This window comes from Papio anubis, chromosome 4 (genome assembly GCF_008728515.1).
Source record: "Papio anubis isolate 15944 chromosome 4, Panubis1.0, whole genome shotgun sequence".
Taxonomy (NCBI): domain Eukaryota; kingdom Metazoa; phylum Chordata; class Mammalia; order Primates; family Cercopithecidae; genus Papio; species Papio anubis.
The window spans coordinates 29690391-29714877 of NC_044979.1; the positions used below are offsets into that span (position 1 = coordinate 29690391).

Sequence of the window (24487 nt, forward strand, 5' to 3'; positions counted from 1 at the left end):
AGACGGCAAGCGAGGCGGAGCTAGCATGGCCGGGGCCGGGGCCGCTGCGCTGTCCCTTCTCCTGCAGCTTGGGGGCCTGGCGCTGGCCGTGGGCGCGGGCGCGGGAGGTGAGTCCAGGCGCGGGAGACCTGGGGTCCGGCCAGGTGCGCCCCCTGCCTCCTATCAGCCCGGCCTGAGGGGGCCGAGCGGGGCCGGGGGCTGCTTCTCTTAGCCCTGCCTGAAGTTCACACGCCTCCCTGGCCAGCCCGGTCCTCCCCGTCGGGGGAGCGAGCAGGGTTGGGAAGACCGCGGCCAAAGCAGGGGGTTCAGGAGCGGGGGGGTTCCTGCAGCCGGTGGCGGGAGAGAGCGCGGCTGCCCTGGCATCTGGGAGTCTGAAGTTAATTATTTGTCTTGACGAAGGAGGGGGAGAAAGCAGGCCCTCTGTGGAAGCTGACTTTGAGTCTGTGTCTGGCCCTCCCTGGAGCGGGACAAGCGGGAATGGAGGGCTCGGTGCCGGCAGGGGGCCAGGGGAGGCTGAGAGGGGAGCCCGGTACAGTTCCTTGTGGACCAGTCAGGTTTTTGCCACTCGGAGCTCTTTCTGCAGGTCTCTCCAGGCAAGGCTGGCCCTAGCTTCACCTAGGGGTACCAGAGGATCCAGCTTCTCCCGGACTCCTTCTGCCTGCCTGCTTAAGCAGAGCTGGAAGAGGGGCCTGGGAGGAGGGGCCCTGGGCAGCAGGGTGAGGTCCCACGGGAGTCCAGATTGGGTAGAAGGTTTCAGATGCTGACACGCCCTTCGTGGCCGCCCTCTGTGTGCTTGGGAAGGACTGAGACCGAGTGCCATTCCGGGTGACAGGATGCCCAGTACAGGGATGGAGATGGGAAAGGGTACCTGGGGTTTGGGGGCCAGCATCTGCCCAGGGTGCGGGGTCGGAGTTAGAATCCCTGATATGAGCGGGCAGTAGCGGGGCTGGAAAGGTGGGCGGTGCTTGTGATCCGTTCCAGCGGGACTTACTCCTGGGAGACTTCAGCTGTGTGATTCAGAAAGGTCGAGTGGAGAGAAGGAACGCAGATGGAGGCAGGGACAGGGCTTTGCCTTCTGAATGGAGAAGGTGGAGAGAGGAGAAGCGGGGGATGGATTAGGGGACAACTCAGACAATAAAATAGGGGAGCTGAGCCCCAGCTTTCTGCCTTAAGTAACTGAGTAAGTGGGATGGCATTAACCAAGCCAGGGAACTTGGGGCAAAGCAAGTTCAATTTTAACCTAGAATCCCCTCCGCCTTTGATGGTGACAGTGAGTGACATTGTTCCCCTATCTCACAGGCCTAGTGTCTGTGAGAAACCCTTTTAAGCCACTCCAGGCCTGGCCTCACTAATGAGCTGCCATGGTGGGAAAGACCCAGCCCTCTCCCTCCTCCTCTCTCTGTTCCTGTTGCATCCCGCTCCAGACCCTCCACTTCCCTGCCAATCCCTGCCTGGAGGAGGGACCCATGTCTGCCTCCTCCCCTCCTGCCTTTACTTTCCTGGCTGCAGGAGAAGGATCAAAGTGAAAAGGTGAAAGTGACCATCCCCAACCCCAGGCCAGAGCTCAGAGGTGCCCTGTCCCCCTTTCCTGGACATAGTGTCTTCTAGAATCAGGGACAGGCTGCCTTCACTGGATCTGTTGTGTTCAAAGCTAGTGGAGGCCTTGCCAGCACCTTTCTCAAACCCTTCAGGAAATGCAGCCAAGTCCCACTTTTGGAGCCCACCACACCCAATGTGGGGGCCCCCAGAACCCCCTGTCACAAGCCTGGAAAACTGTGCTCAGGGTTGAGAGCAGGAGCAGGGGGAGCAGTTGTCCTTCCCTCAGCACTTTCTCCAAAAGTGATGGCTTTTCTGACAGGTGTAGACAGAGAGTCAGGGGATGGGAGCTGCTCGTGTTCTCCCTGAAAAGACTCCCAGCCAGACCCCAGGCCCCTGAAAGCAGCTCCACCTGGCGCATGTCTGTGGCCCTCCCCTGCGTTTCAGCCTGTGCTGGCTTCCAGGCCCTCCCAGCATGACATGTCAGCTTCCCAACCATCCCTGGCCAAGCCCCTGGCCCAAGAGAGGCGGGATGATCCTGACATGCTCACCATGGCTGCGGACATCAGCCGGGGCAGGCTGCAGGGCAGCCCTGCTCCAGAGACTGCTCTGTGTCCCCTGGTGGGTCGGGGGGCCTGTGGCTCACCCAGACAAGCAGGAGAAGCTGGTCTGGGCCACATTTGTCCACTCAGAACTTCCTTCCCCTTCTTCCATGCCCTCGCCTCCAGCTTTCACTCCCCAACCCTCACAGACCACATCTCCTTCCCTGGATGGTGGGCGGGCAAGTGGACAGAGCGGGGTGCACAGGATGACCCCCTTCCCCTGTGGGTCAGAAGACAGGACCCAGGAAATGTGGCCAGGCCAGCCCCTCACCCTCAGGCCCACATGGGATTCTTGTGCCCTTCAGGTGGGACTGTCCCCAAGGAGCCCCCTAGGCAGCAGACACCTGTCTACTCCTCAGCCCCTGCTGGGGACCCCCAGGAGCAGTGGCTCCCCCTGCAAGAGTGGCTGGGGCGGCTGGAGGCTGCAGTGGTGGAGCTCAGAGAACAGGTACCATGGAGACAGGGCTGGTGTGCATTGAATGGGGAGGGCTTCTCATAATGGGAAGGAGGGAAAAGTTCGCCTTGGAGGGGGGTTCCTAAAATAGAGCTTTCTTTCATTGCACATGGAAAGGAAAGGCTCTTATCTGAACAATTTCCTTCCTTCTTTTCTTTTCTCTTTCCTTCCTTTCTTCCTTCCTTCCTTCCTTCCTTCCTGTAATCCCAGCTACCCGGGAGGCTGAGGCAGGAGAATCGCTTGAACTCAGGGGGTAGAGGTTGCAGTGAGCTGAGATCACACCATTGCATTCCATCCTGGGCAACAAGAGTGAAACTCTGTCTCAACTTACAACCTGTAAACCTGCAACTTGTTTTATCAGCAAGGTCTTTTTCACCATCTCAAAAAAAAAAAAAAAGATACTAGTTATATTGGATTAGAGACCCACCCTGATCCAGTATGACCTCATCGTAACTAATTACGTCTGCAATGACCCTGTTTCCAAATAATGTAACAGGCTGAGGTACTGGGGTGAGGAGTTCAACATATGGATTTGGGGATGGGGCCACACAATTCAATCCATAACAACATCTAATAAGTGGATAGCGGGGATTCTAATGCCATTTCCTCCTCTCAGTTGAGCCCTGACAGCCCCTTCCCCTATTCATTCTCCCCACCAGGAGGGTCACATCCAGTGCCGCCAGCGAGAATGTGCCAGCCTGTGTCCGTACCCAGCCCGGCCCCTCCCAGGCACCTGCTGCCCTGTGTGTGATGGTGAGTCGGTGGGTAGGGCAGGGACCTGACCACGGGGGGCAACCTGGAGAAAGCTGATGGGTGGCCCTGCTCGGGAGCCCATGGAGGCCAGGAGAGGGCAGGGAGGGGCCCCGAAGGAACATCTAAGGCCCCCCTTCCCAACAGGCTGTTTCCTAAACGGGCGGGAGCACCGCAGCGGGGAGCCTGTGGGCTCAGGGGACCCCTGCTCGCACTGCCGCTGCGCTGTGAGTGTGGCTGCCTGGCAGGGAGGGCCTGGCTCCCGGGCCTGCCTCTGGTGTCCTGACCAGGCCCTGTTGGCAGAACGGGAGTGTCCAGTGTGAGCCTCTGCCCTGCCCGCCGGTGCCCTGCAGACACCCAGGCAAGATCCCTGGGCAGTGCTGCCCTGTCTGCGATGGTGAGTGGGGGCCGGAGTCACTGCGGGAGGGGCAGCCTTGGCCACAGAGAGGCTCCAGGTGTGGGGGATTTGCTTCTCTTGGACCTAAGCCCCTGTTACCCTGTTCCCAAAGTGAGTCCTCACCACACCTTCTCATGACAAACTGGCACCATGCTGGGGCCTGCGCTTCTGTGGCATAGCTGTGGGGGGCGGGGGGCTGCTGGCAGGGCACCCTGGAGAATTCTGCTGGGTCTTCTTTGTCTGGGTGGGGGTTGGACGTCTTGGGGTGATGTGAAGCTTCCCGTCTGCTTCCAGTCCTATTACCCCACGCCCCTGTCATCCCATCCAGGCTGTGAGTACCAGGGACACCAGTATCAGAGCCAGGAGACCTTCAGACTCCAAGAGCGGGGCCTCTGTGTCCGCTGCTCCTGCCAGGTAGGCGGTTCCTCTGCTCACACCCAGATCTGCCTCATTCCTTCAGGGTGTCTCACCTACTTCCCTCCTAGGCTGGCGAGGTCTCCTGTGAGGAGCAGGAGTGCCCAGTCACTCCCTGTGCCCTGTCTGCCTCTGGTCGCCAGCTCTGCCCAGGTGTGTGTGAGAAGGGGAGGAGCAGCTGCTACGGGCGCTGCCTCCGGGGGCTGCAAATGGAGGGTGCTCCTTCCCTGGACGGCGTACGGGTTGCTACATCCACTAGCCATTCTACAGTGTCAGTGGGGATGGTGAAGCTGGGGTCCCTGTGTCCTGGGAAGGACAGGGATGAGTGGGAGGTGTGCAGGCTGCCATGTGACAGCCCCCTTACTACAGCCTGTGTGCTGGATGGAGAGGAGTTTGCTGAGGGAGTCCAGTGGGAGCCTGATGGTCGGCCCTGCACCACCTGCGTCTGTCAAGATGGGGTACCGAAGTGCGGGGCTGCGCTCTGTCCCCCAGCCCCCTGCCAGCACCCCACCCAGCCCCCTGGTGAGTGCCTGGGCTGATCCTGGCTTTCTTCCCCTGCATTACCCAGCTCACCCTGACCAGCCTGCCCCACCCAGGTGCCTGCTGCCCCAGCTGTGACAGCTGCACCTACCATGGCCAAGTGTATGCCAATGGGCAGAACTTCACGGATGCAGACAGCCCTTGCCATGTCTGCCGCTGCCAGGTAGCTGCCCAGCCTTGCTGCTGCCCTGCTGAGCCCCTCCTGGGCGTGCCCCCATTGCTCTCTCCCCTGCTGTCTCCCAGGATGGAACTGTGACATGCTCCTTGGTTGACTGCCCTCTCACAACCTGTGCCAGGCCCCAGAGTGGACCGGGCCAGTGTTGCCCCAGGTGCCCAGGTATGTGGGCACTCACTGTGCCTGAGGGGATCAGGGCCCCAGAGGCTGCTGTCCCACAGTCCCATGGACCCAACAGATACCTTAGAAAGCATTGGCCTTCTGAATTGTTTCAGTCCTGTTTCAGAGCTTAGAACTCTCTGGAACTCAGGGGGTGTGTGTGGGTGGGAGGGAGAGTAGAGATTTGTTTATTCCTGCCTGTACCTACACCACCCTCCCCTCCCATGCTGCATTTCCTCTTTTACTAACTACTGTCCCCCACCACCACTCTAGAGCCCCCACCCCCCAGCCCCCAGGTATCTACCTGGATAACACAGGTTCATGAGCAGACACTTGAGCCTGCCACATAGGAGGCCGGGTGCTGGGATGCATGGGACATGTCCCTGCCCGCATAGAGTCTGTGTGAGGGCGTGTGTCAAACACAGGTACACACGTGTGTAAGCACTCCCCTTCTTCCCCTCAGAGACACACATCTGCCTGCAGGTGAATGATCCCCAGTGCACATGCACACACACGTGTGTGCTCGGAATGATACACACGCCTGCACACATGTGCACATGGCCACTTCCTCCTCTTCCCTATCGAGTCAGCTTCCAAGTGGGCACTTGGGCAGCGGCTCCGGACTCCAGGGCTGGAGGGGCTGTCAGGCTTTGCCCTCATACCTGCCCCCACTGTCCACTGCCTAGACTGCATCCTGGAAGAAGAGGTGTTTGTGGACGGTGAGAGCTTCTCCCACCCCCGAGACCCCTGCCAGGAGTGCCGATGCCAGGAAGGCCATGCCCGCTGCCAGCCTCGCGCCTGCCTCAGGGCCCCCTGTGCCCACCCGCTGCCTGGGACCTGCTGCCGGAACGACTGCAGCGGTGAGCTGGGCGAGTCGGGGCGACCTTCTGGGATGACGTGGCCCTGGGAAGGCAGCAAGCCCTGGGGGAGTCGCCGTCTCCCAGGCTATAGCCGCTCCCTCCCACAGGCTGTGCCTTTGGCGGTAAAGAGTATGCCAGCGGAGCGGACTTCCCCCACCCCTCTGACCCCTGCCGTCTGTGTCGCTGTCTGGTGAGTCTGCATCTGGGTGGGAGGAACCCAGGGGAGTGGAGGCGGGACTTGCGGAGGCCAGGAGAGGCCCGCCCAGGTGGGAGGGGTGGGACCTGGTGGCACCTGGTGGCAACTGGATGGGAGGGGTCTCCTCGGCCTCTCCCAACTAACCCACCGACCCGTGGTGCGTCTATTGGTCCGTAGAGCGGCAACGTGCAGTGCCTGACCCGCCGCTGCTCGCCGCTGCCCTGTCCAGAGCCTGTCCTGCTGCCGGGAGACTGCTGCCCACAGTGCCCGGGTAGGGGCCGCATCCCTCGGCTGCTCCTCCCCCGACGTCCCCTCGGAGGTCTGTTCCTGGGCCCCTTTGACTCGCGCTCTCGCCGCAGCCCCCCCGGCCCCCGCCGGCTGCCCACAGCCCGGCGCGGCCCCCGCCCGCCACCAGGAGTACTTCTCCCCGCCCGGCGATCCCTGCCGCCGCTGCCTCTGCCTCGACGGCTCCGTGTCCTGCCATCGGCTGCCTTGCCCGCCCGCGCCCTGCGCGCACCCGCGCCAGGGTCCTTGCTGCCCCTCCTGCGACGGTAACGCCCTGGCGGCGCCCCTCCAGGCCACCAGCGTCCTGCAGCCCCGTCCCGGCCCGCCCCGGCCCGCCCCGCCCCGGAGCGCCCTGCCCAGTCCACCTCCTCCAGGCCCGCTCCGCCCATCTCGTTAGGAATGTAATGTCCGGTCAGCAAGGCCTGGGAGCCAACCCGCACGGCCCCCATCCCCCACGGCCCCCAGCCTCTGCCCTTCTCCCCAGGCTGCCTGTACCAGGGGAAGGAGTTTGCCAGCGGGGAGCGCTTCCCATCGACCACTGCCGCCTGCCACCTCTGCCTTTGCTGGGAGGGCAGCGTGAGCTGCGAGCCCAAGGCATGTGCCCCTGCACTGTGCCCCTTCCCTGCCAGGGGCGACTGCTGCCCTGACTGTGATGGTGAGGGTCAGGGGATAGGGAACTGTGGGGGTGGGATGGGGGGACCAGAGGGCTGGGTCCGCATAATCTTTACTGCCCCAGGGTGGATCTAAAATATTTATTACAGTAAGAAAAAGCCCTGAGGCTGGGAGCCTAGCTCAAGCCTGTGACCCCAACAATTTGGGAGGCTGAGGCAGGAGGATCGCTTGAGCCCAGAGGTTCAAGACCACCTTGGCAACATAGAGAGATCTTGTCTCTACACAAAAAATTTTAAATCAGTTGGTTGCGGTGGCTCTTGTACTACTTGGGAGGCTGAGGTGGGAGGATTGCCCAGGGGTTTGAGGCTACAGTGAGCCATGTTTTCGCCACTGCACTCCAGGCTGGGTGACAGAGTGAGACCTTGGCCAAAAAAAAAAAAAGCCTGAGACAAAAGCCTGGATCTTCTCCTGCCTCTGTTGCTATTTGGTGCGTGGTCTTAGGCAAGTTACATAACCTCTGGGCCTAAATTTGGCTCTTGTAAAAAGACCGAGTCCCCCAGTCCTCCTGTCCTCCCTCACTCTTGTGCAATCTTGGCAGTTTTGGCCAATCGCCCTCTACCAACTGTAATTTTGTTTACTACGTGCCTTCCGATTAACTCACTTATTAATTTAAATTGATTTAGAAGGGAGTTTTATATCATACTGTAAGTGGAAAAGTAGACTTGCCAGGACCACATTACCATAAAAATGAATACAATTAAAATGATAATGTTGTTAAATCCTAGTCAGATACTTTTGCCCACCAAGGCTTTGAGCCTGAAATTCACCCTCTCTTTTTTAAAAAGGGAGGTGAGCAAATGGCAGAGGTGCCAAAGGCAGGCTGCCACCACCCTGGGACCCCACCTCCTCCTGGATTCATCAGTGGGCTTGGAAGAGTGTGGGAAAGGTGCTACCTTGGGTTCGCACCACCTGAGTGAGCTGGGGCTACTCCCAGCTCTCCGGGTTGGAAAACTGGTGCCTCTGGCAGTGGCCTGCTGAGTATTTAACCCTGGGGCAGCAGATTGTGGGTGTTTTTCTACAAGTTAAATAGGAAAGTTTTTTGCAGGACAAAGGGGAGAAAGTTTGCCGTTTGGCCAATCCAAACCCCGAATCCCTCACGACTGCTTTGCTCCCTGGGCTTGGACTGTGACCCCCACCCCCTACTCTAGATCTTTGAGATCTTGGATGCAAAACAGGCCCAAGCTCAGAGCCTACGACTGCTGTGCTCTGATCCCTTTCTGTCCCTCCCCTCGGCCTCTCTGTCTTTTCTCTGAAAGGCTGTGAGTACCTGGGGGAGTCCTACCTGAGTAACCAGGAGTTCCCAGATCCCCGAGAACCCTGCAACCTGTGTACCTGCCTTGGAGGCTTCGTGACCTGCGGCCGCCGGCCCTGTGAACCCCCGGGCTGCAGCCACCCATTCATCCCCTCTGGGCACTGCTGCCCGACCTGCCAGGGTAGGGCCACACCTGCCCTTCCATTGGCCCTGCTGGGGTTCCCAGGAGTGCCTCTCTCACCAATTCCGCTTTCTTCCCAGCCCTCCCACTGCCTGTCTCTCCACCATACTTTCCTCTCACTCTCTGACTCCCTCACCTTTGATAGAGGTCCCGAGCAGGGCTGTGTGTTTGTGTGTATGTGTGGCTCTGTGTATGTGTGGCTGTGTGTGTGTGTTTGTGTGTGTCTGTATGTGTGTGTGCGTCTGGCTGTGTGTGTGGCTTTGCGAGTGTGGCTCTGTGTGTGTGTGGCTCTGTGTGTATGTGTGTGGCCATGTGTGGCTGTGAGTGTGGCTGTGTGTGTTTCTCTATGTGTGTGTGGCTGTGTGTGTGTATGTATGTGTCACTGTGTGTGTGTATGTGTGTATCTGTGTGTGGCTGTGTATGTGTTGCCCTGTGTGTTTGGGTGTGTGTGTATGTGTGTGTGTGTGTGTTGCTCTGTGTGGGTGTATCTGTGTATGTGTGTGTGTTGCTCTGTGTGTGACCGTGTGTATATATTAATGTCTAATGTATATGTATGTATTATGCTATATGTAATATCTATGTAGCCTATATGTGTATTTGTATATATATATAACTGTATGTATATATGTGTTTATTATGGCTATGTATATGTGTGTAGCCCTATGTGTGTATGTATATAGCTATGCTGTATATGTCAGGTAATATGTGTATGTCTATATTTAATATCTATATTTGTAATAATAAGAGGAGTCTATGTGTGTATATGTGTGTGTGTAGGTATTATGTGTCCTTGTAGGTAATGTGTGTATATTAGAGATATCTATGTGTAGGTAATGCACATCTATGTGTATGTGTGTAGTTGTATGTGTCTGTGTGTAAGCTCATTATGGAATGCCTGTGTGTGTATTATTATTATTATTAATGTATATATGTCTAATAATATGCTGGAGTATATGTGTATGTAAATTGCTGGAATTATGTGTGTGTGTGTGTAGTTGTGGAATTAATAGCTAATATGTGGGTGTGTGTATGTGTGTGTGTAGCTTTAATGTGTGTGTAATGTGGAGAGGGAGAGCTATGTAATGTCAAAGTGTAGTTCCGTTGATGCTTAACTCTTCTATTACCTGCTGTGTGTATGTGTGTATGTGTGTGTGTGTCTGCGTAGGTGTGTGTGCATGTGGTTGTGGGTGTGGCTGTGTGTGTATCTGGGTATGTGTATGTATGTGGGTATGTGTATGTGTGTGTGTGTATGTGGTTGTGGGTGTGGCTGTGTGTGTATCTTGGTGTATGTGTGTGTGTCGCTGTGGTTGTGGGGTGTGGCTGTGTGTGTACCTGGGTATGTGTATGTATGTGGGTATGTGTATGTGTGTGTGTGGCTGTGGGTGTGGGTGTGGCTGTGTGCGTATGCAAGTGGAGGGGGTGTGTGTGACAGTGGCAGTTCTGTTGATGGCAGCTCTTCTGGTGCACTCCCTGCTTCTGTGTGTGTATGTGTGTGTGGGGAGGCTGTGTGTGTGTGACAGTGGAGGCTCTGTTGATGCCAGCTCTTCTGTTGGACTCCCCACTCTGCCAGGATGCCACTACCATGGTGTCACTGCTGCCTCCGGAGAGACCCTTCCTGACCCACTTGACCCTGCCTGTTCCCTCTGCACCTGCCAGGTGAGGCAGCCCCTTTGGGACTTTGGTCACCTTTCCTCCCTTGATCCTCTTCTCCGGCCAGGAAGAGGCTGTCTCCTCCACTCAGGTGGCAAGGGCTACACTCTGCCCTTGACATCTCATGGGACAGGACTGGGCTCAGGTCTCCCGGGCCAAGGGAGGGTGTTTGGGCCCCTGCAGACTCAGTAGGGTCTCCAGCCCTGGGGAAATGTGCAGCCCAGTTGAGGGTGTGATGGGCCTCTCTCCCCTAGGAAGGTTCCATGCGCTGCCAGAAGAAGCCATGTCCCCCAGCTCTCTGCCCCCACCCCTCTCCAGGCCCCTGCTTCTGCCCTGTTTGCCACAGTGAGCTGCCTTCCTCGTGCCCGGCCCCCACGACCTTCCCCACCTCTGCCTCCCCCTTCCCTTCCTGCCAGGCCTAAGGTTGGGCTGAGCAGGGCAGGGTGGTGCAGGACAGGGTGGTACAGGCCCTCCACCCAGGAGGTATGTCCCCCACAGGCTGCGTCTCTCAGGGCCGGGAGCACCAGGATGGGGAGGAGTTTGAGGGAGCAGCAGGCAGCTGTGAATGGTGTCGCTGTCAGGTATAGCAGGAGGTGGGAGGCATGGAGTGATGGCTGGACCATAGCACCTCTGGGGCCCAGCCTAGGCAGCAAGTCAGTATCTCTGCATCTCCTACAGGCTGGCCAGGTCAGCTGTGTGCGGCTGCAGTGCCCACCCCTTCCCTGCCAGCTCCAGGTCACCGAGCCGGGGAGCTGCTGCCCTCGCTGCAGAGGTATGGCTGCCCCCAGCCCTACCCCTTGCTTCAGCCCGTTGGCCCTATGTCCCTCTGTCCACCCCACCTCCCTCCCCTCAGCCAGCTCTTCTCCCACCTCCCTGCCCCCACAATTGGTGCTTGCATACACCCTTGCCACCTTCAGCTTCTCCTACCTCTCCCTGTCCTGGACTGCCCAAACCATCCCTCTTCCAGGTGCTGGTTAGAGTTCCCTCAAAGTTGCCTCTCTTGGTTTGGGTGCAGCAGCTCACACTTGAAATCCCAGCACTTTGGGAGGCCAAGGCGGGAGGATCACTTGAACCCAGGAGTTTGAGGCTGCAGTGAGCTGCATTTGCACCACTGCGCTCCAGCTTGGGCAACAAAGAAGACTCTGTCTCAAAAATAAAATAAAAAGCTGCCCCTCTTTCTAATCACACCCCATTCATCATCATATCATCATCATCATCACCACCACCACCACCATCATCATCATCATCATCATCATCAAGATACCTGACATTCACTGAACAGGTAGCATGTGCCAGGCCCTGAGCACTTTACATGTATTATCTCATTTAATTAGCACAACAACCTTACCAGATAAGTACTCTTATTCCTCCTATTTTACAGATGAGAAAGTGGAGGTACAGAGAGGTAGAGAAGGTGGCAGAGCCAAGATGGGCACTTGGGCCATCTGGCTCTGAACTTGAGCCTTTCTGAGCCTGCCCACTGCCCCCTCACCCCACACACTGCCCAGCCTGGTGTTGTTTCTACAGAACCACAGAACTGTCATAGCATTTCACTTGCTCTGTGAGGGAGGCAGGACAGAGGAAATCCCCATTTAACAGATGAGGAGACTGAGGCTCAGAGAGATTGAGTTATCTTGGGCACACAGTTAGCAATGGAGCCATTCACCTGGTCCACATGCATTCATGACACAGCTGCTACATGCCAGGTACTGTGACCGATGCGGGCTGCACTGGGCAGTGCCCGCTGCCTGGAGCTTGGTCTTCAGAGCAGGCAGGAACAGAACAGGATTAGAACCCAGGTGTTCTGAACCCCACCCAGTGCATTTCCCCTCCACAACAGACAGGAGTTCTGCCCCATCCTGCCTTCCTGCCATATCCCTGCAAACCCACTACTCCTGGCGCCACGTGCCTAGCTGACCACTGAGGGTGGGGGGCTAGGGGCAGACGTCCAGATCTCAACCTCCAAGCTCGTCCCTGCCCACCTTGCACCACAGGCTGCCTGGCTCATGGGGAAGAGCACCCTGAAGGCAGTAGCTGGGTGCCCCCCGACAGTGCCTGCTCCTCCTGCGTGTGTCACGAGGGTGTCATCACCTGTGCACGCGTCCAGTGCATCAGCTCTTGCGCCCAGCCCCACCAGGGGCCCCATGACTGCTGTCCTCGATGCTCTGGTACTGGAAGCCTGGGACGGGAGGGAAAAGGCAAGGAGGGAGCCCTGGGCCCACACCTCCCTGCCTGTGCTGGGCTGGGTGGCAAAGACAGGTAGTTGGAGAAGTGGCCTTCATCCTTGTGCACACTCCATTCCCTGGGGTCAGGGGGAGGCTGGGGACAGAGGACTCTACCCCGGCCTCGCTGCCAACCTGAAGGCCCCCTGGTCCCGTTCTGCTCTCACCCCAAAGACTGTGAGCATGAGGGCCGGAAGTACGAGCCCGGGGAAAGCTTCCAGCCTGGGGCAGACCCCTGTGAAGTGTGCATCTGCCAGGTAGGTGAGGGCTCAGTGGAGGGGCTAGGGCACCTCGAGGGGTGGGGAGTGGGCAGCATGGGATGAGGCCCAGCCAAGCTGGTCACTTCATGGAGCGGGCACTCTGGGGGCCAGACGAGTGTATCCCTGTGGCCAGGAGACAAGGCAGGGCTGGGACCAACAAGGCCTGGAGGTCTGGGTTTAGACAAGGAGCCCACGTTCTAAGTGTGCAGGAGACCATGGGTGGTCCCCCAGCTGCAGTGCAGGGTGAGTGTGTATGGCCTGAGAGCCACCTGGAACGTGGCTAGGGTTGTGGAGATTCTATTTGCAAGGCCCTGGAAGGGCTTGGAGCAGGCAAATGACATCACAGGCCAGGGGACTAAGCCATGGGCCTGGGGAGGAGGATGGCATGAGCCTGCTGGAGGATCAAAGGTCACATGAGGGCTCAGGCCCAAGTGACTGAAAGGAGAAGGAGACATCGTCTCAGAGACTAGGGCATAGGGTGAGGAGCATGTCTAGAAGACTCTGAGTCTCTCTTCAGCCTGGAGTTCAGGGCCCAAGATGCGTCCCGGAAGAGGTTGCAGCAGGCAGAGGGAGGGGCCGGAAGTCCCCGCCAAGGGCAGCTCTGGGTTTTTGTGGCCCGGGGACCCACCGCTGCTCACTCATTCTTGTAGCCACAGCCTGAGGGGCCTCCCAGCCTTCACTGTCACCGGCGGCAGTGTCCCAGCCTGGTGGGCTGCCCCCCCAGCCAGCTCCTGCCCCCTGGGCCCCAGCACTGCTGTCCGACCTGTGCCCGTGAGTACAGGGATGAGCCTGGTACTGGAAGCCTGGGGCAGGAGGGGAAATGCGGGGAGGAGGCCCTGGGCCCACACCTGCTTGTCTCTGCTGGGCCGGGTGGCAGAGACAGGCAGTTGGAGAAGTGGCCTCCGTCCTTGTGCACACCCCGCTCCCTGGGGTCAGGGGGAGGTAGATGAGATATGAGTTATGTATTATGCCACCCCTCCGCCAGCCCCAGATTTTTCCTGACTCCAGTGGACTGTTCTGGAACCCCATGCCAGGCCGGTGAGGGCTGCACCATCCCTAGGGGAACTGGGGAAGCTGGCAGGGACCCTTTGCCTCTCCACTGCTGAGTGCAGTTTGTGGAGCATCTGGCCAGCAGGTGGCGCTGCAAGGCGACAGTTGTGCTGAGACGTGAGGACAAGACAGGCAGTGAGTGGCCCAGTCACAGGGGTGGGCGAGCATTTTTTTTTTTTTTTTTAGAGTAAAGATTTATTAAGATTGGGGGGAAAAGTAAGTAAAGAAACAGTTTTATTTTTATTACAAATATTGAAAGATGGCAAATTTCTGTCTCCTGGATTTAACACTTGTGGTTTACCCAACACAGCCATTTTACATTTGTTGTGAAGGGAAATTTTTTCTGTTTCTGGTTCTATACCAGCACTGAAATGATAACCTACCTTTGCAATACAGGTGAAGGTTAGTTATCCTTACATAGAAAAAACAGACCAGGGCCAGTAGCTCACATCTGTAATCCCAGCACTTTGGGAGGCCGAGGCAGGAGGATCACAAGGTGAAGAGATCAAGACCATCCTGGCCAACATGGTGAAACCCTGTCTCTACTAAAGATACAAAAATTAGGCAGGCGTGGTGGCGCACGCCTGTAATCCCAGCAACTCCGGAGGCTGAGGCAGGAGAATAGCTTGAACCCGGGAGGCAGAGGTTGCAGTGAGCCGAGATTGCGCCACTACACTCCAGCTTGGTGGCAGAGTGAGATTCTGTCTCAAAAAAGAAAAAACATACTCTTTTAAAATGATAATCCTCCTGTTTTCTCCAGTTTGGTTTTTTGATTTGGGTTTTGGTTTTTTTGAGACAGAGTTTCGCTTTGTCACCCAGGCTGGAGTGCAGTGGCACAATCTCAGTTCACTGCAACTTCTGGGTTCAAGGAATTCTCCTGCCTCAGCCTCCCAAGTAGCTGGGATTATAGGCATGCACCACCACGCCTGGCTAATTTTTTGTGTTTTTAGTAGAGATGGGGTTTTACCATGTTGTCCAGGCTGGTCTCGAACTCCTGAGCTCAGGTGATCCTCCTGCCTCGGCCTCCCAAAGTGCTGGATTACAGGTGTGAGCCACTACGCTGGCTTTTCTATTTTTTTATTTTTTATTTATTTATTTTTATGGTGGTAAGACACTAAAATGTATGATCCTAACCATTTTTTAAGTGTACAGTTTGTGGTATAAATATGTTCATAATGCTGTGCAGCCATCCCTGCCATCCAGCAGGGAGGTCAACACTTGCTTGGGGGTTCTTCAGGGGAAGGGAGGAAGACCAACATTTATTAAGCACCTACTGCATGCCACACACTGTACCTGGTGCTCTTAATAAAGTCTCTCGCTTTGTTTTCACAGTTACCCAGTGAGGGAAGTATTAATCTCTTTTTACAGATTAAGAAACTGAGGCTCAGAGAGATGGATTAATCTAATCTAATGAGCACAGGCACTGAGTGCTGGCATCAGGATTCGAACTCGGGATGCCTGGCTGTGTGCTTCCCTGCGCTGTTGTAGCCACACTGTATTACAGATAGCAGGAGGGAGAGCAGGCCACAAGCTGGCCATTCTTAGTGACCTCAGGCTAAGGAAGCCATGCTTGGTCTGTTTCCAGTCACCTTGCACCCCTACCCGGCCCCACATAACAACCTAGCAAAGTTTCTTTGCAAACGTGTGAACGTGACTGAATTAAAGAGAAAGAGAACTTGTCCTCCCCGGAGTCAAGGTGCTGGGATGCGGGTATGCCCAGGAGTTCAAGTTAGAAATCTGGGGACACGGTGCGTGGGGACAGCTGGGATTTCCAGCCCTGCGCCCCTTTTTCTGTCCCCCACTCTGGGTTCTTGTCTTCACAGAGGCTTTGAGTAACTGTTCAGAGGGCCTGCTGGGATCTGAGCTAGCCCCACCGGACCCCTGCTACACATGCCAGTGCCAGGTGAGCCCTCCTGCCTTGGGGACTCACAGAGCCCCTCTTCTTCCTTCTCTGTGGGCTGTGGCTGCCCCTCCTCTCCCGCAGCAGCTGCGGGGCTCTCCACTCACCCTGACATTTGCCCACTTGTCCTGACTGTCACATCATGACTACGCCTTACTCCTCCACCAGCTCCCTGAGATCCGCCACTCTCTACCTCTTGTGTTCACATGGGTAGGACCTGACATGGCTCTGCATCCACCAAACCTGTCCTGAGCTCAGCTGTCCCCTCTCAGAGCGCCACACTCCCCCTGGGAGCTGCTGCCCCGTGTGCCAGGGTAAGTGCCCAGCCCTGGCCTCCACCCTCAGAGAGGAGCCCAGGGGGAAGACAGGAAGGGGAGACATTCATGGGCCAAGTGGGCAGTCCAGGGTTTGTACTCGGTTTTCAGAAAAGAATACAGGGTTCATTCTTTTCTAGAAATGGAGGGGGGCTGTTCTTGAGGTGGGGAAGAGACCCATGAGGCAGGGGGAAGCTGGGATGAAGCCTAGATTCTCAAGGTCTGGCCTGATGCCTCTCAGGGGGCTTGGGATCTCCAGGCCCATGAAGAGGGCAGTGCACTACTGAGTGGGCAGCCGGCCCAGAGTGGGGTTCCAGCCTCTGGCCCTTTGGGCTCCTAGGACCCTAGAGACATCCCCAGCACTGATGCGAGGCCTGATGTCTAATAGGCCCTGTGGATATTGGTTGAAGAAATCAACACCATCAGGGTGGTAGGGAAATTGAGTGGGTGTTTTCCTGCCATGAAATGCGGGGTAAGCTCCGAGGAGGGAGGATACAGCTGGAGGGACAGTGCCTGCCCATCCCGTGTCTTCCTCCTCAGAATGTGTGGTGGAGGCCGAGGGCCGGAGAGTGGCAAACGGAGAGAGCTGGAGGGACCCCAGCAATGCGTGCATCACCTGCATCTGTCGTGTGAGCTGGGGTGGGTCTGGGAGGGTAGAGGATCTCACAGATGGATAAAGGGAGGAGTGTCCAACACTCCACCAGCAAATACGGGGTCTTTAAGGGGCAAGAGCATCCCTGCACCAGGGCATGGAGCCGAAGGTTGGATTTCATTCTCCACTTGAACTGTGAAGAGTGTATTGTGGGAGGGGCAGGCAGATGTCCATGCCCAGATGCCCCCAGAAGCATGAGGCCAGGGACTCCGGCCCTGCAGAAAACCCCAGAACAATGATGTCTGTCCTCAGCGGGGCCATGTGGAGTGCCACCTCGAGGAGTGCCAGGCCCTCTCCTGCCCCCATGGCTGGGCAAAGGTGCCCCAGGCCGACAGCTGCTGTGAGCGATGCCAAGGTGTGCAGCCAGGATGATGAGGGAGGGGATAAGTCAGACCTTCTGGGCATGTGGGAGGGGCAGCTGACCTCCCAGCTCCTATCCCTTCAGCTCCCACCCAGTCCTGCGTGCACCAGGGCCGTGAGGTGGCCTCTGGAGAGCACTGGACTGTGGACGCCTGCACCAGCTGCTCCTGCATGGCGGGCACCGTGCGTTGCCAGAGCCGGCGCTGCTCACCACTCTCGTGTGGCCCTGTGAGTACCGCAATCTAAGGTGGTGGGGAGGGTCAGGGTGGGGGCACATGGTACCACCATCCTGGTGTGATCACGCATCCGAGAGGGAGGCTGGGCTCCTGCAGCCAGCTGGGAGCTGGGGACAGTGCTGTTCCCAGTGCGACCACAAAGTGGTGCCCTGACCTTGCTCACAGGGAGCCCGGGCGCTGGAGTCCTGGAGATCCCTGGAGACTCCTGGGAGATGCTTGGTTTTCTGGGAGGGTCTGCAAGAGGCATGGCCGGGAGGGCGGTGTGTCTGACAGTGTCTGGGGCTGAATGCAGGACAAGGCCCCTGCCCTGAGTCCTGGCAGCTGCTGCCCCCGCTGCCTGCCCCGGCCAGCTTCCTGCATGGCCTTCGGAGACCCCCATTACCGCACCTTCGACGGCCGCCTGCTGCACTTCCAGGGCAGTTGCAGCTATGTGTTGGCCAAGGACTGCCACAGCGGGGACTTCAGGTGTGCATCCCCCGTCTCTCTTCTCCCCAACCCCTACACCCAGCCCTGCTGACCAATGGCACCTGGGACTTTCCCGCCCACAGTGTGCACGTGACCAATGATGACCGGGGCCGGAGCGGCGTGGCCTGGACCCAGGAGGTGGCGGTGCTGCTGGGAGATGTGGCCGTGCGGCTGCTGCAGGGCGGAGCAGTCACTGTGAGCAAAGCCGATGAGCAGAGGAAGGTGGATCCCATGCTGTCCACCCATGTGCCTCGACATCGCCCCTCCTCCCACCTCCTTTATCCTCCAGGTGGATGGGCGCCCGGTGGCCTTGCCCTTCCTGCAGGAGCCGCTGCTGTATGTGGAGCTGCGAGGACACACTGTGATCCTGCATACCCAGCCCGGGCTCCAGGTGCGGCTCCAGGGCGAGTCTGGGTGGGCTGCCTGCTGGGAGCTTCAGTCCTGTTTAGGCCTCTGTATCTATAGGGGGGTGGGGATGCCAGCTACCTCCTGGCCAAAAGAGGCCAGGAGTGGGGTGCAGGGCTGTGAGGGGAGGTGGATCAGGGTCAGAGATCTCCCCGGGCAGTCAGAGGAGTTCTGAGTTCTGAGACTGATTTCTAATCTTGACTCAGCCTCTTAAGTCACCAACAGCCTCCCCTGGGCCTCAGATTTCTCATCTGTAAAGTGGGGAATGGGAAGGGTCAGTGGCAGTGGGGAGGATGTCAGCTAAAGTCTCCTGGCGGGTGTCTCAGGTTCCTTCCAACCCTCATGTGGAAGGAGTAATTTGCCCTCTGCGCCCAGCAAGAAACACAACTTGTAAATTCATAGAATAAGGGTATACACTTCTAATCTGAACCCTAATTGTGCTTTGTCCTCTGCAAGGCCGGAATGCCCGTGAGAAAGTGAATCCCTGGAAGGGGGTTGCATTTCACGTGGGGCCCAGTTGAGGGATGGCGGCAGGAGAAGGTGCCCTCATGCAGGAGCTGTGGACAGCTCCTCCTGTCATCTGTCTTTGCCCAGGGCTGGCACAGAACGTATCCACTTGGCCTTGGCTAGGGCTGTGTTTCTTCCAAGGGGAGCCTCCATCTGTCCATTCTCCTCCCCTGCAGCACTGGCCGCGCTGAACACAGTGCCTGGGGCCATAATGGACCCTGAGCTTCTTCAGGCCCCTGTCCTTACCTGCTCCCCAGTCCCAGGCCTCTCCACACAGGTGCTGTGGGACGGGCAGTCCCAGGTGGAGGTGAGCGTGCCTGGCTCCTACCAGGGCCGGACTTGTGGGCTCTGTGGGAACTTCAACGGCTTTGCCCAGGATGATCTGCAGGGCCCTGAGGGGCTGCTCCTGCCCACAGAGGCTGCGTTTGGGAATAGCTGGCAGGTTAGTGGCATAGGAACCGGGGATGGGGGTTAGGGAAGACGCAGCTGAGCATGAGTCTCAGAGCAACCCTCTGGCATGGAAAGCAGGGAAAGGGGGTGAAGTCACACAAGATAGGCTTTTGGGAGGTGTGTAGGCTTCTTGACTGTCTTGGTGCTGGAGAGGTAGGGTGGCTTGTTAAAAGAGGCCTCGTTGGCCAGGCGCGGTGGCTCATGCCTGTAATCCCAGCACTTTGGGAGGCTGAGGTGGGTGGATCACCTGAGGTCGGGAGTTTGAGACCAGCCTGACCAGTGTGGAGAAACCCCATCTCTACTAAAAATACAAAATTAACTGGGCCTGGTGGTGCATATGCCTGTAATCCCAGCTACTCAGGAGGCTGAGGCAGGAGAATCACTTGAACCCAGGAGGCGGAGGTTGCAGTGAGCCGAGATCGCACCACTGTACTCCAGCCTGGGCAACAGGAGCAAAACTCTGTCTCAAAAAAAAAAAAAAGAGGTCTCGTCACCTGAACCCCCAAGCCTTGCTTTGCCACTCACTGGCTGTGTGACCTTGGACAAGTGCTGACCTACTCTGGCCTTGGTCTGTCCATCTGTAAAATGGGGACAAAAAGATGGTAGACAGTACTTCCTTTGCGTTCTTTTAGGGAGGTTTTGGGGACTAAAGCAAATGACTGGGTGAGAAGTGCTTTGAAGAGCATGGCATGCAGAGGCCAGCTGCCAGTGGTGCTGTCACATCAGGGCTGCTCTCCCCACCCAGGTCCCAGAGGGGCTGGGGCCTGGCCGGCCCTGTTCTGCAGGCCGAGAGATGGATCCGTGCCGGGCAGCAGGTTACCGTGCCAGGCGTGAGGCCAATGCCCGGTGTGGGGTGCTGAAGTCCTCCCCATTCAGTCGCTGCCATGCTGTGGTGCCACCAGAGCCCTTCTTTGCCGCCTGTGTGTATGACCTGTGTGCCTGTGGCCCTGGCTCCTCCGCTGATGCCTGCCTCTGTGATGCCCTGGAAGCCTATGCCAGTCACTGTCGCCAGGCAGGAGTGACACCTACCTGGCGAGGCCCCACGCTATGCGGTGAGGGGGTGATGCCCACTGCAGGCTGGGGGAGGGTCAGCACAGAGAAGAAGGTTAGCCCGGAGGGCTCAGGGCGGGTCCACGGTGGGTGTAATGAGTCTTGCAGTGGTACGCACAGCTACTGGGGCAGTTTCAGGTGCCTCGGTAACCCCGCCTCCCACTCCCCCCACCCCCCACAGTGGTAGGCTGCCCCCTGGAGCATGGCTTCGTGTTCGATGAGTGCGGCCCGCCCTGTCCCCGCACCTGCTTCAATCAGCATATCCCCCTGGGGGAACTGGCAGCCCACTGCGTGAGGCCCTGCATGCCCGGCTGCCAGTGCCCTGCAGGCCTGGTGGAGCACGAGGCCCACTGCATCCCACCCGAGGCCTGTCCCCAAGTCCTGCTCACTGGAGACCAGCCACTCAGTGCTCCGCCCAGCCCCAGCCGGGAGCCCCAGGAGACACCCTGAGCCAGGACAGTGCCTGACCAGGGTTCATCAGGCCAGAAGTCTCCCCTTGGCAAGCAGTTCCCACCCTGGTCAGGGCTGTGGAGAGAATGCCCTGCCTGGACAGTGGAGCCTGGGCCCCTGCCCTGCAAAGACCCCTGCTGTGTTGAGTCACAAGCAGTAAACTCTAGGCCTGCCCGAAGGCTTCCTTGTGTGTGTGTGTATTTCCTCCTGGTGCTGGGACAGAGGCTGGGCTGCCAGGAACATGGGGTCTAGTGATCAATGGCCCCAGAATCACAGCACCATGCACCCTCCTTGCACCTGCATGCCTGGGTTGCCCCACCCAGCCACTCCCTGGTGCTGTCTGGGAAACCCTGCAGTGGTAGGAGGAGGACCCTGGTGCCTGGTCTTAGCCCTGTGCTCATTCTGTGTAGCAGGCATGATGCATGGCCCCATGTGGTACCTTCTGTGGATCCATGTGGGATCCTGCAGGGGCTGAGGAACCATGGAGAAGGGGCTGCATCAGAGAATGGCCTCCCCCTTCCTTGTGGCTGGGGGATACTGAATGTGCAAGCACCTTCTGGGCCACTCCGAGGGCTAGTGACACAATGCCTGGGGTGAGAAACAGGAGAAGCAACAGACCACAATGCAATATGGACATGTGCCTGTGTGTGCACACAGAAACACAGAAACACACACGGAAACATACATCCCTCAGAAGCCCAGATAAACACATGCAATGCATACCTGCCTGCCTTCACAACCACACCCACCCCGGGCAGATGTGTGGGCAGTAGACACTGGCAGCGTGTGAAGACGTCACTGTAGGGAGGGAACATGGGTTTTGAGATAGAAAAAGTCCAGAATTCAAGTTTTCTTTGCCGCCTACTCTGTGACCTTGGTGTTTTAGGGACCTTGGTCATGAGGTCAGGGGACTCCATCCTCATTGCTCCCTGATATTCCAACAGGGAGTGAAGGGCTTTGTGCTCAGGCAGGGATGCAGGAGAGTGCCGGGTTGAATTAGAGGCCACTCAGCCTGCTTGCTCTTTCATTGAGGCTGTTCTCTCTTCCAGCCAATAGGAGGGTCTGCTCCGTTCTCTCATGGAATGGGGACAAAGTAGCCAGCAGGCAAATCTGCTCACAACAGGGCAGGATGTAAAGATGGCAGAGCTCCTGCACTCAGCCCCTCTTCTGATTAGATAACTTATATGACCTGTCTATTCATCTGTGAGGTGAGGATGATAATAGTAAGTGTCAGGGAATGAAGAGTGACCCATGGACAGCACTTACTAGGTGGACAGCATGGACAAGCATGTGGGCAGTGCTTGCCGGGGCAGGGCCTCTTACCACTCGCCTCTTGCTGATGGATGGCCTGGGCTCCCAGGACCATGTCTTCCCAGAGGGTATCACATCCATCCATCTCCAGATGAAAAAAATGCTGCTGCATGTTAAGACAAGCTATTCTTTTTTTTTTTTTTTTCTAAAGAGGCAAGGTCTTGCTCTGTCACTCAGGCTGGAATACAGTGGCATGATCACAGCTCACTGCAGCCTTGACCTCCCAGGCTCAATCAATCCTCCCATCTCAGCCTCCCAAGTAGCTGTAACTACAGGCGTGTGCTACCACGCCTGGCTAACTTTTTTTTTTTTTTTTTTTTTTTTGAGATGAGGTCTTGCTATGTCATCCAGGCTGGTCTCAAATTCCTGGGCTCAAGCCATCCTCCCACTTCATCCTCCTAAAGTGGTGGAACTGCAGATGTGAACCACCACACTTGGCCTAGGAGAAGTTGCTTTCTGAGTCAGTCTTCTTACCTATAAATTAGGGATAAAAATAGAGCTTACTTCATAGAGTTGCTGCAAGAAAGGATTATATGTATGAAGCGTCTTCATCCTGGCACAAGCTAAACTTTGGTAGCAGCTGCTATTGCTACCCATATTGGGCATATTGTGCGCTCAAATAATGCAGCTGTGAAGCTGATGTTCAGATGTACGCGTATACAGTATATGTCAAACAAATGCTCGCTGGGGGCTGTAAACAAGCATATGCGTACACCTCCCTCTCTCAGGGTCACACTGCTCACTCCATGCTGCCACCCCTAGGGCCACAAAAACCGTCTCCTGAGGCAGGCCAGAGTCTATGAGGCTTGGCTGCGGTCCAGCCGGGGCTCAGATGTCAAGCCCTGCATTATTGAGATCAGAGCCTTTGTCCCTCCTTGCTCCTGGCTCTTGGTTGCCTGTCCTCCATTTCCCTCCAGGCTTTGCATGGCGCAGGCAGCCACTCCGGGGGGCTCAGGGCTCCCCTGTAGCCCCAGGCAGGCCTTGGCTTTGTACCAGTATCTCTTCCGGTGCCCCGCAGGTCCAGGCCAGCTCCGGGCTGCACTTTGGCAGGTGAGGGAGGGGCACTGCCTTAGAAGGAAGGAGACAGTCGGGGGCCTGACGTCACCTTGCCCCTCCAGGTGCAAAAAGGCTGCGGGTGTCCCCGGGGGCTGGAGCTGCCCCTTGTGCTGCTGCAGATGGAGCGGAGTCGGCGGGCCCAGGAGCAGGTAGGGGCTGGCCGGGGGTGTGGCTGAGGCCAGGGTGGGTGCCCCCTCACGCCTTGGCACCCCATCTTCCTGCAGCTCCTGTGGGACTTGGAGCTGCTGACTGGTGTGGAGCTGGGCCTCTTCTGGCCACCCCAGGCCCAGTTTTTCGGTCCGAGGGGCCAGGCCCAGCATGCATGCAGCCAGCACTGTCAGCCAGGTGGTAGCATGGGTGGGGACCCCGAGCAGCTGGTGAGTGGGTGAGGGGGCACGGCGGGGACAGAGGTTCTGGGGACACTGGGGCCCTGCTGTGGTGAGGGCAAGTAGAAGGGGCACGGTTTTGGAGACAGGGCTGGGTTCGAATCTCCATGCTGAACCCCCTGTGGGCTCTGAGTCTACCTTTCCTCAGCTAGAAAATGCCCATGAGGCCGGGCACGGTGGCTCACGTCTGTAATCCCAACACTTTGGGAGGCTGAGGCGGGCGGATCACCTGAGGTTGGGAGTTTGAGACCGGTCTGACCAACATGGAGAAACCCCGTCTTTACTGAAAATACAAAAATTAGCCGGGCATGATGGCACATGCCTGTACCTGTAATCCCAGCTACTTGGGAGGCTGAGGCAGGAGAATCGCTTGAACCTGGGAGGTGAAGGTTGCAGTGAGCTGAGATTGCACCATTGCACTCCAGTCTGGGCAACAAGAGCCAAACTCCGTTTACCCCCAACTCCCCCGCCAAAAAAAAAGAAAGAAAGAAAGAAAGAAAGAAAACACCCACAAGAAGAGATCTTTCTCCAAGGGCTGTCAGGAGGAACAGTGGACTACGCCTGGCACACAGGGCCTGCTCTTCCAGGCAGGCCGTTATTCTCATTCCACAGCTAACGACTGTCTTGGTCAAATCACCTGTGTGGTGATACCTGGAAGCCTTTCCATGTGACCGCCACGTGGGAGGAAAGCAGCCTGGCAGGGGCCCAGAGAGCAAAGGCAATGAAGTGTGCCGCTGAGACACAGGCGCCGACAGCCCCAGCCGCTGGCCTCTCCCTCCAGGGCTGCAGCTGGGCTGAGACTCCAGGAGGGGGTGCTGTGGTGACTGGGCCCAGAACAGAATGGGGAACTGGGAATGCGGGTCCCAGTCCTGGCTCAGCCAGCAGCTGTCTGAGTCACTTTGGGCAGGTTAGTAGCCCTCTCTGGGCCAAGGCACCCTCAGCTGTAGCAGGAGCGGGTGTTCGTGGTGCAACTTAGGAAGGGTTCAGCCGACATTGCTGGCAAGAACTGTGGTCTCATTTGAGACTCAACTGGGAGGAGGGATCCGTTTCCAAGCTCCTTTGCGTGGAGGGGAAGTGGCGGGCACAGAGGGTATGAATTTCAGGAGGCAGGGATCATTTAGGGGCCATCTTAAAGCCTGGCTGCCACACTGGGGGATGGAGCCATGTGGACTAGGTTGCCCCCAACCCTTCCAGAATTCTAGGCTGCACCTTCTACCCCAGGACAGGGACTCCCTGAGCCAGAACCATCAGCTCCTGGAAGGGTGAGTCTCCCTGGGGAATCCTGCCTTT

The 24487-nt window shown here is 57.5% G+C and overlaps 1 protein-coding gene across 1 annotated transcript; it reads left to right on the forward strand.

The window, feature by feature from the left end:
- The first annotated feature begins 25 nt into the window (after nt 1-25).
- On the forward strand, nt 26-21923 carry KCP (kielin cysteine rich BMP regulator). The gene is made up of 33 exons (XM_031665851.1): nt 26-107; nt 2444-2635; nt 3214-3345; nt 3490-3569; nt 3646-3739; nt 4068-4153; nt 4225-4675; nt 4750-4856; nt 4937-5030; nt 5714-5887; nt 5995-6077; nt 6261-6354; nt 6443-6634; nt 6853-7023; nt 8297-8473; nt 10044-10129; nt 10378-10468; nt 10622-10704; nt 10802-10895; nt 12118-12291; nt 12520-12602; nt 13256-13376; nt 15479-15558; nt 15770-15869; nt 16410-16498; nt 16774-16876; nt 16967-17109; nt 17410-17582; nt 17666-17777; nt 17872-17973; nt 18772-18936; nt 19690-19996; nt 20176-21923. The coding sequence occupies exons 1-33, from the start codon at nt 26-28 to the stop codon at nt 20442-20444; spliced, it is 4584 nt and encodes a 1527-aa protein (XP_031521711.1). The 3' UTR covers nt 20445-21923.
- Nucleotides 21924-24487: the final 2564 nt, after the last annotated feature.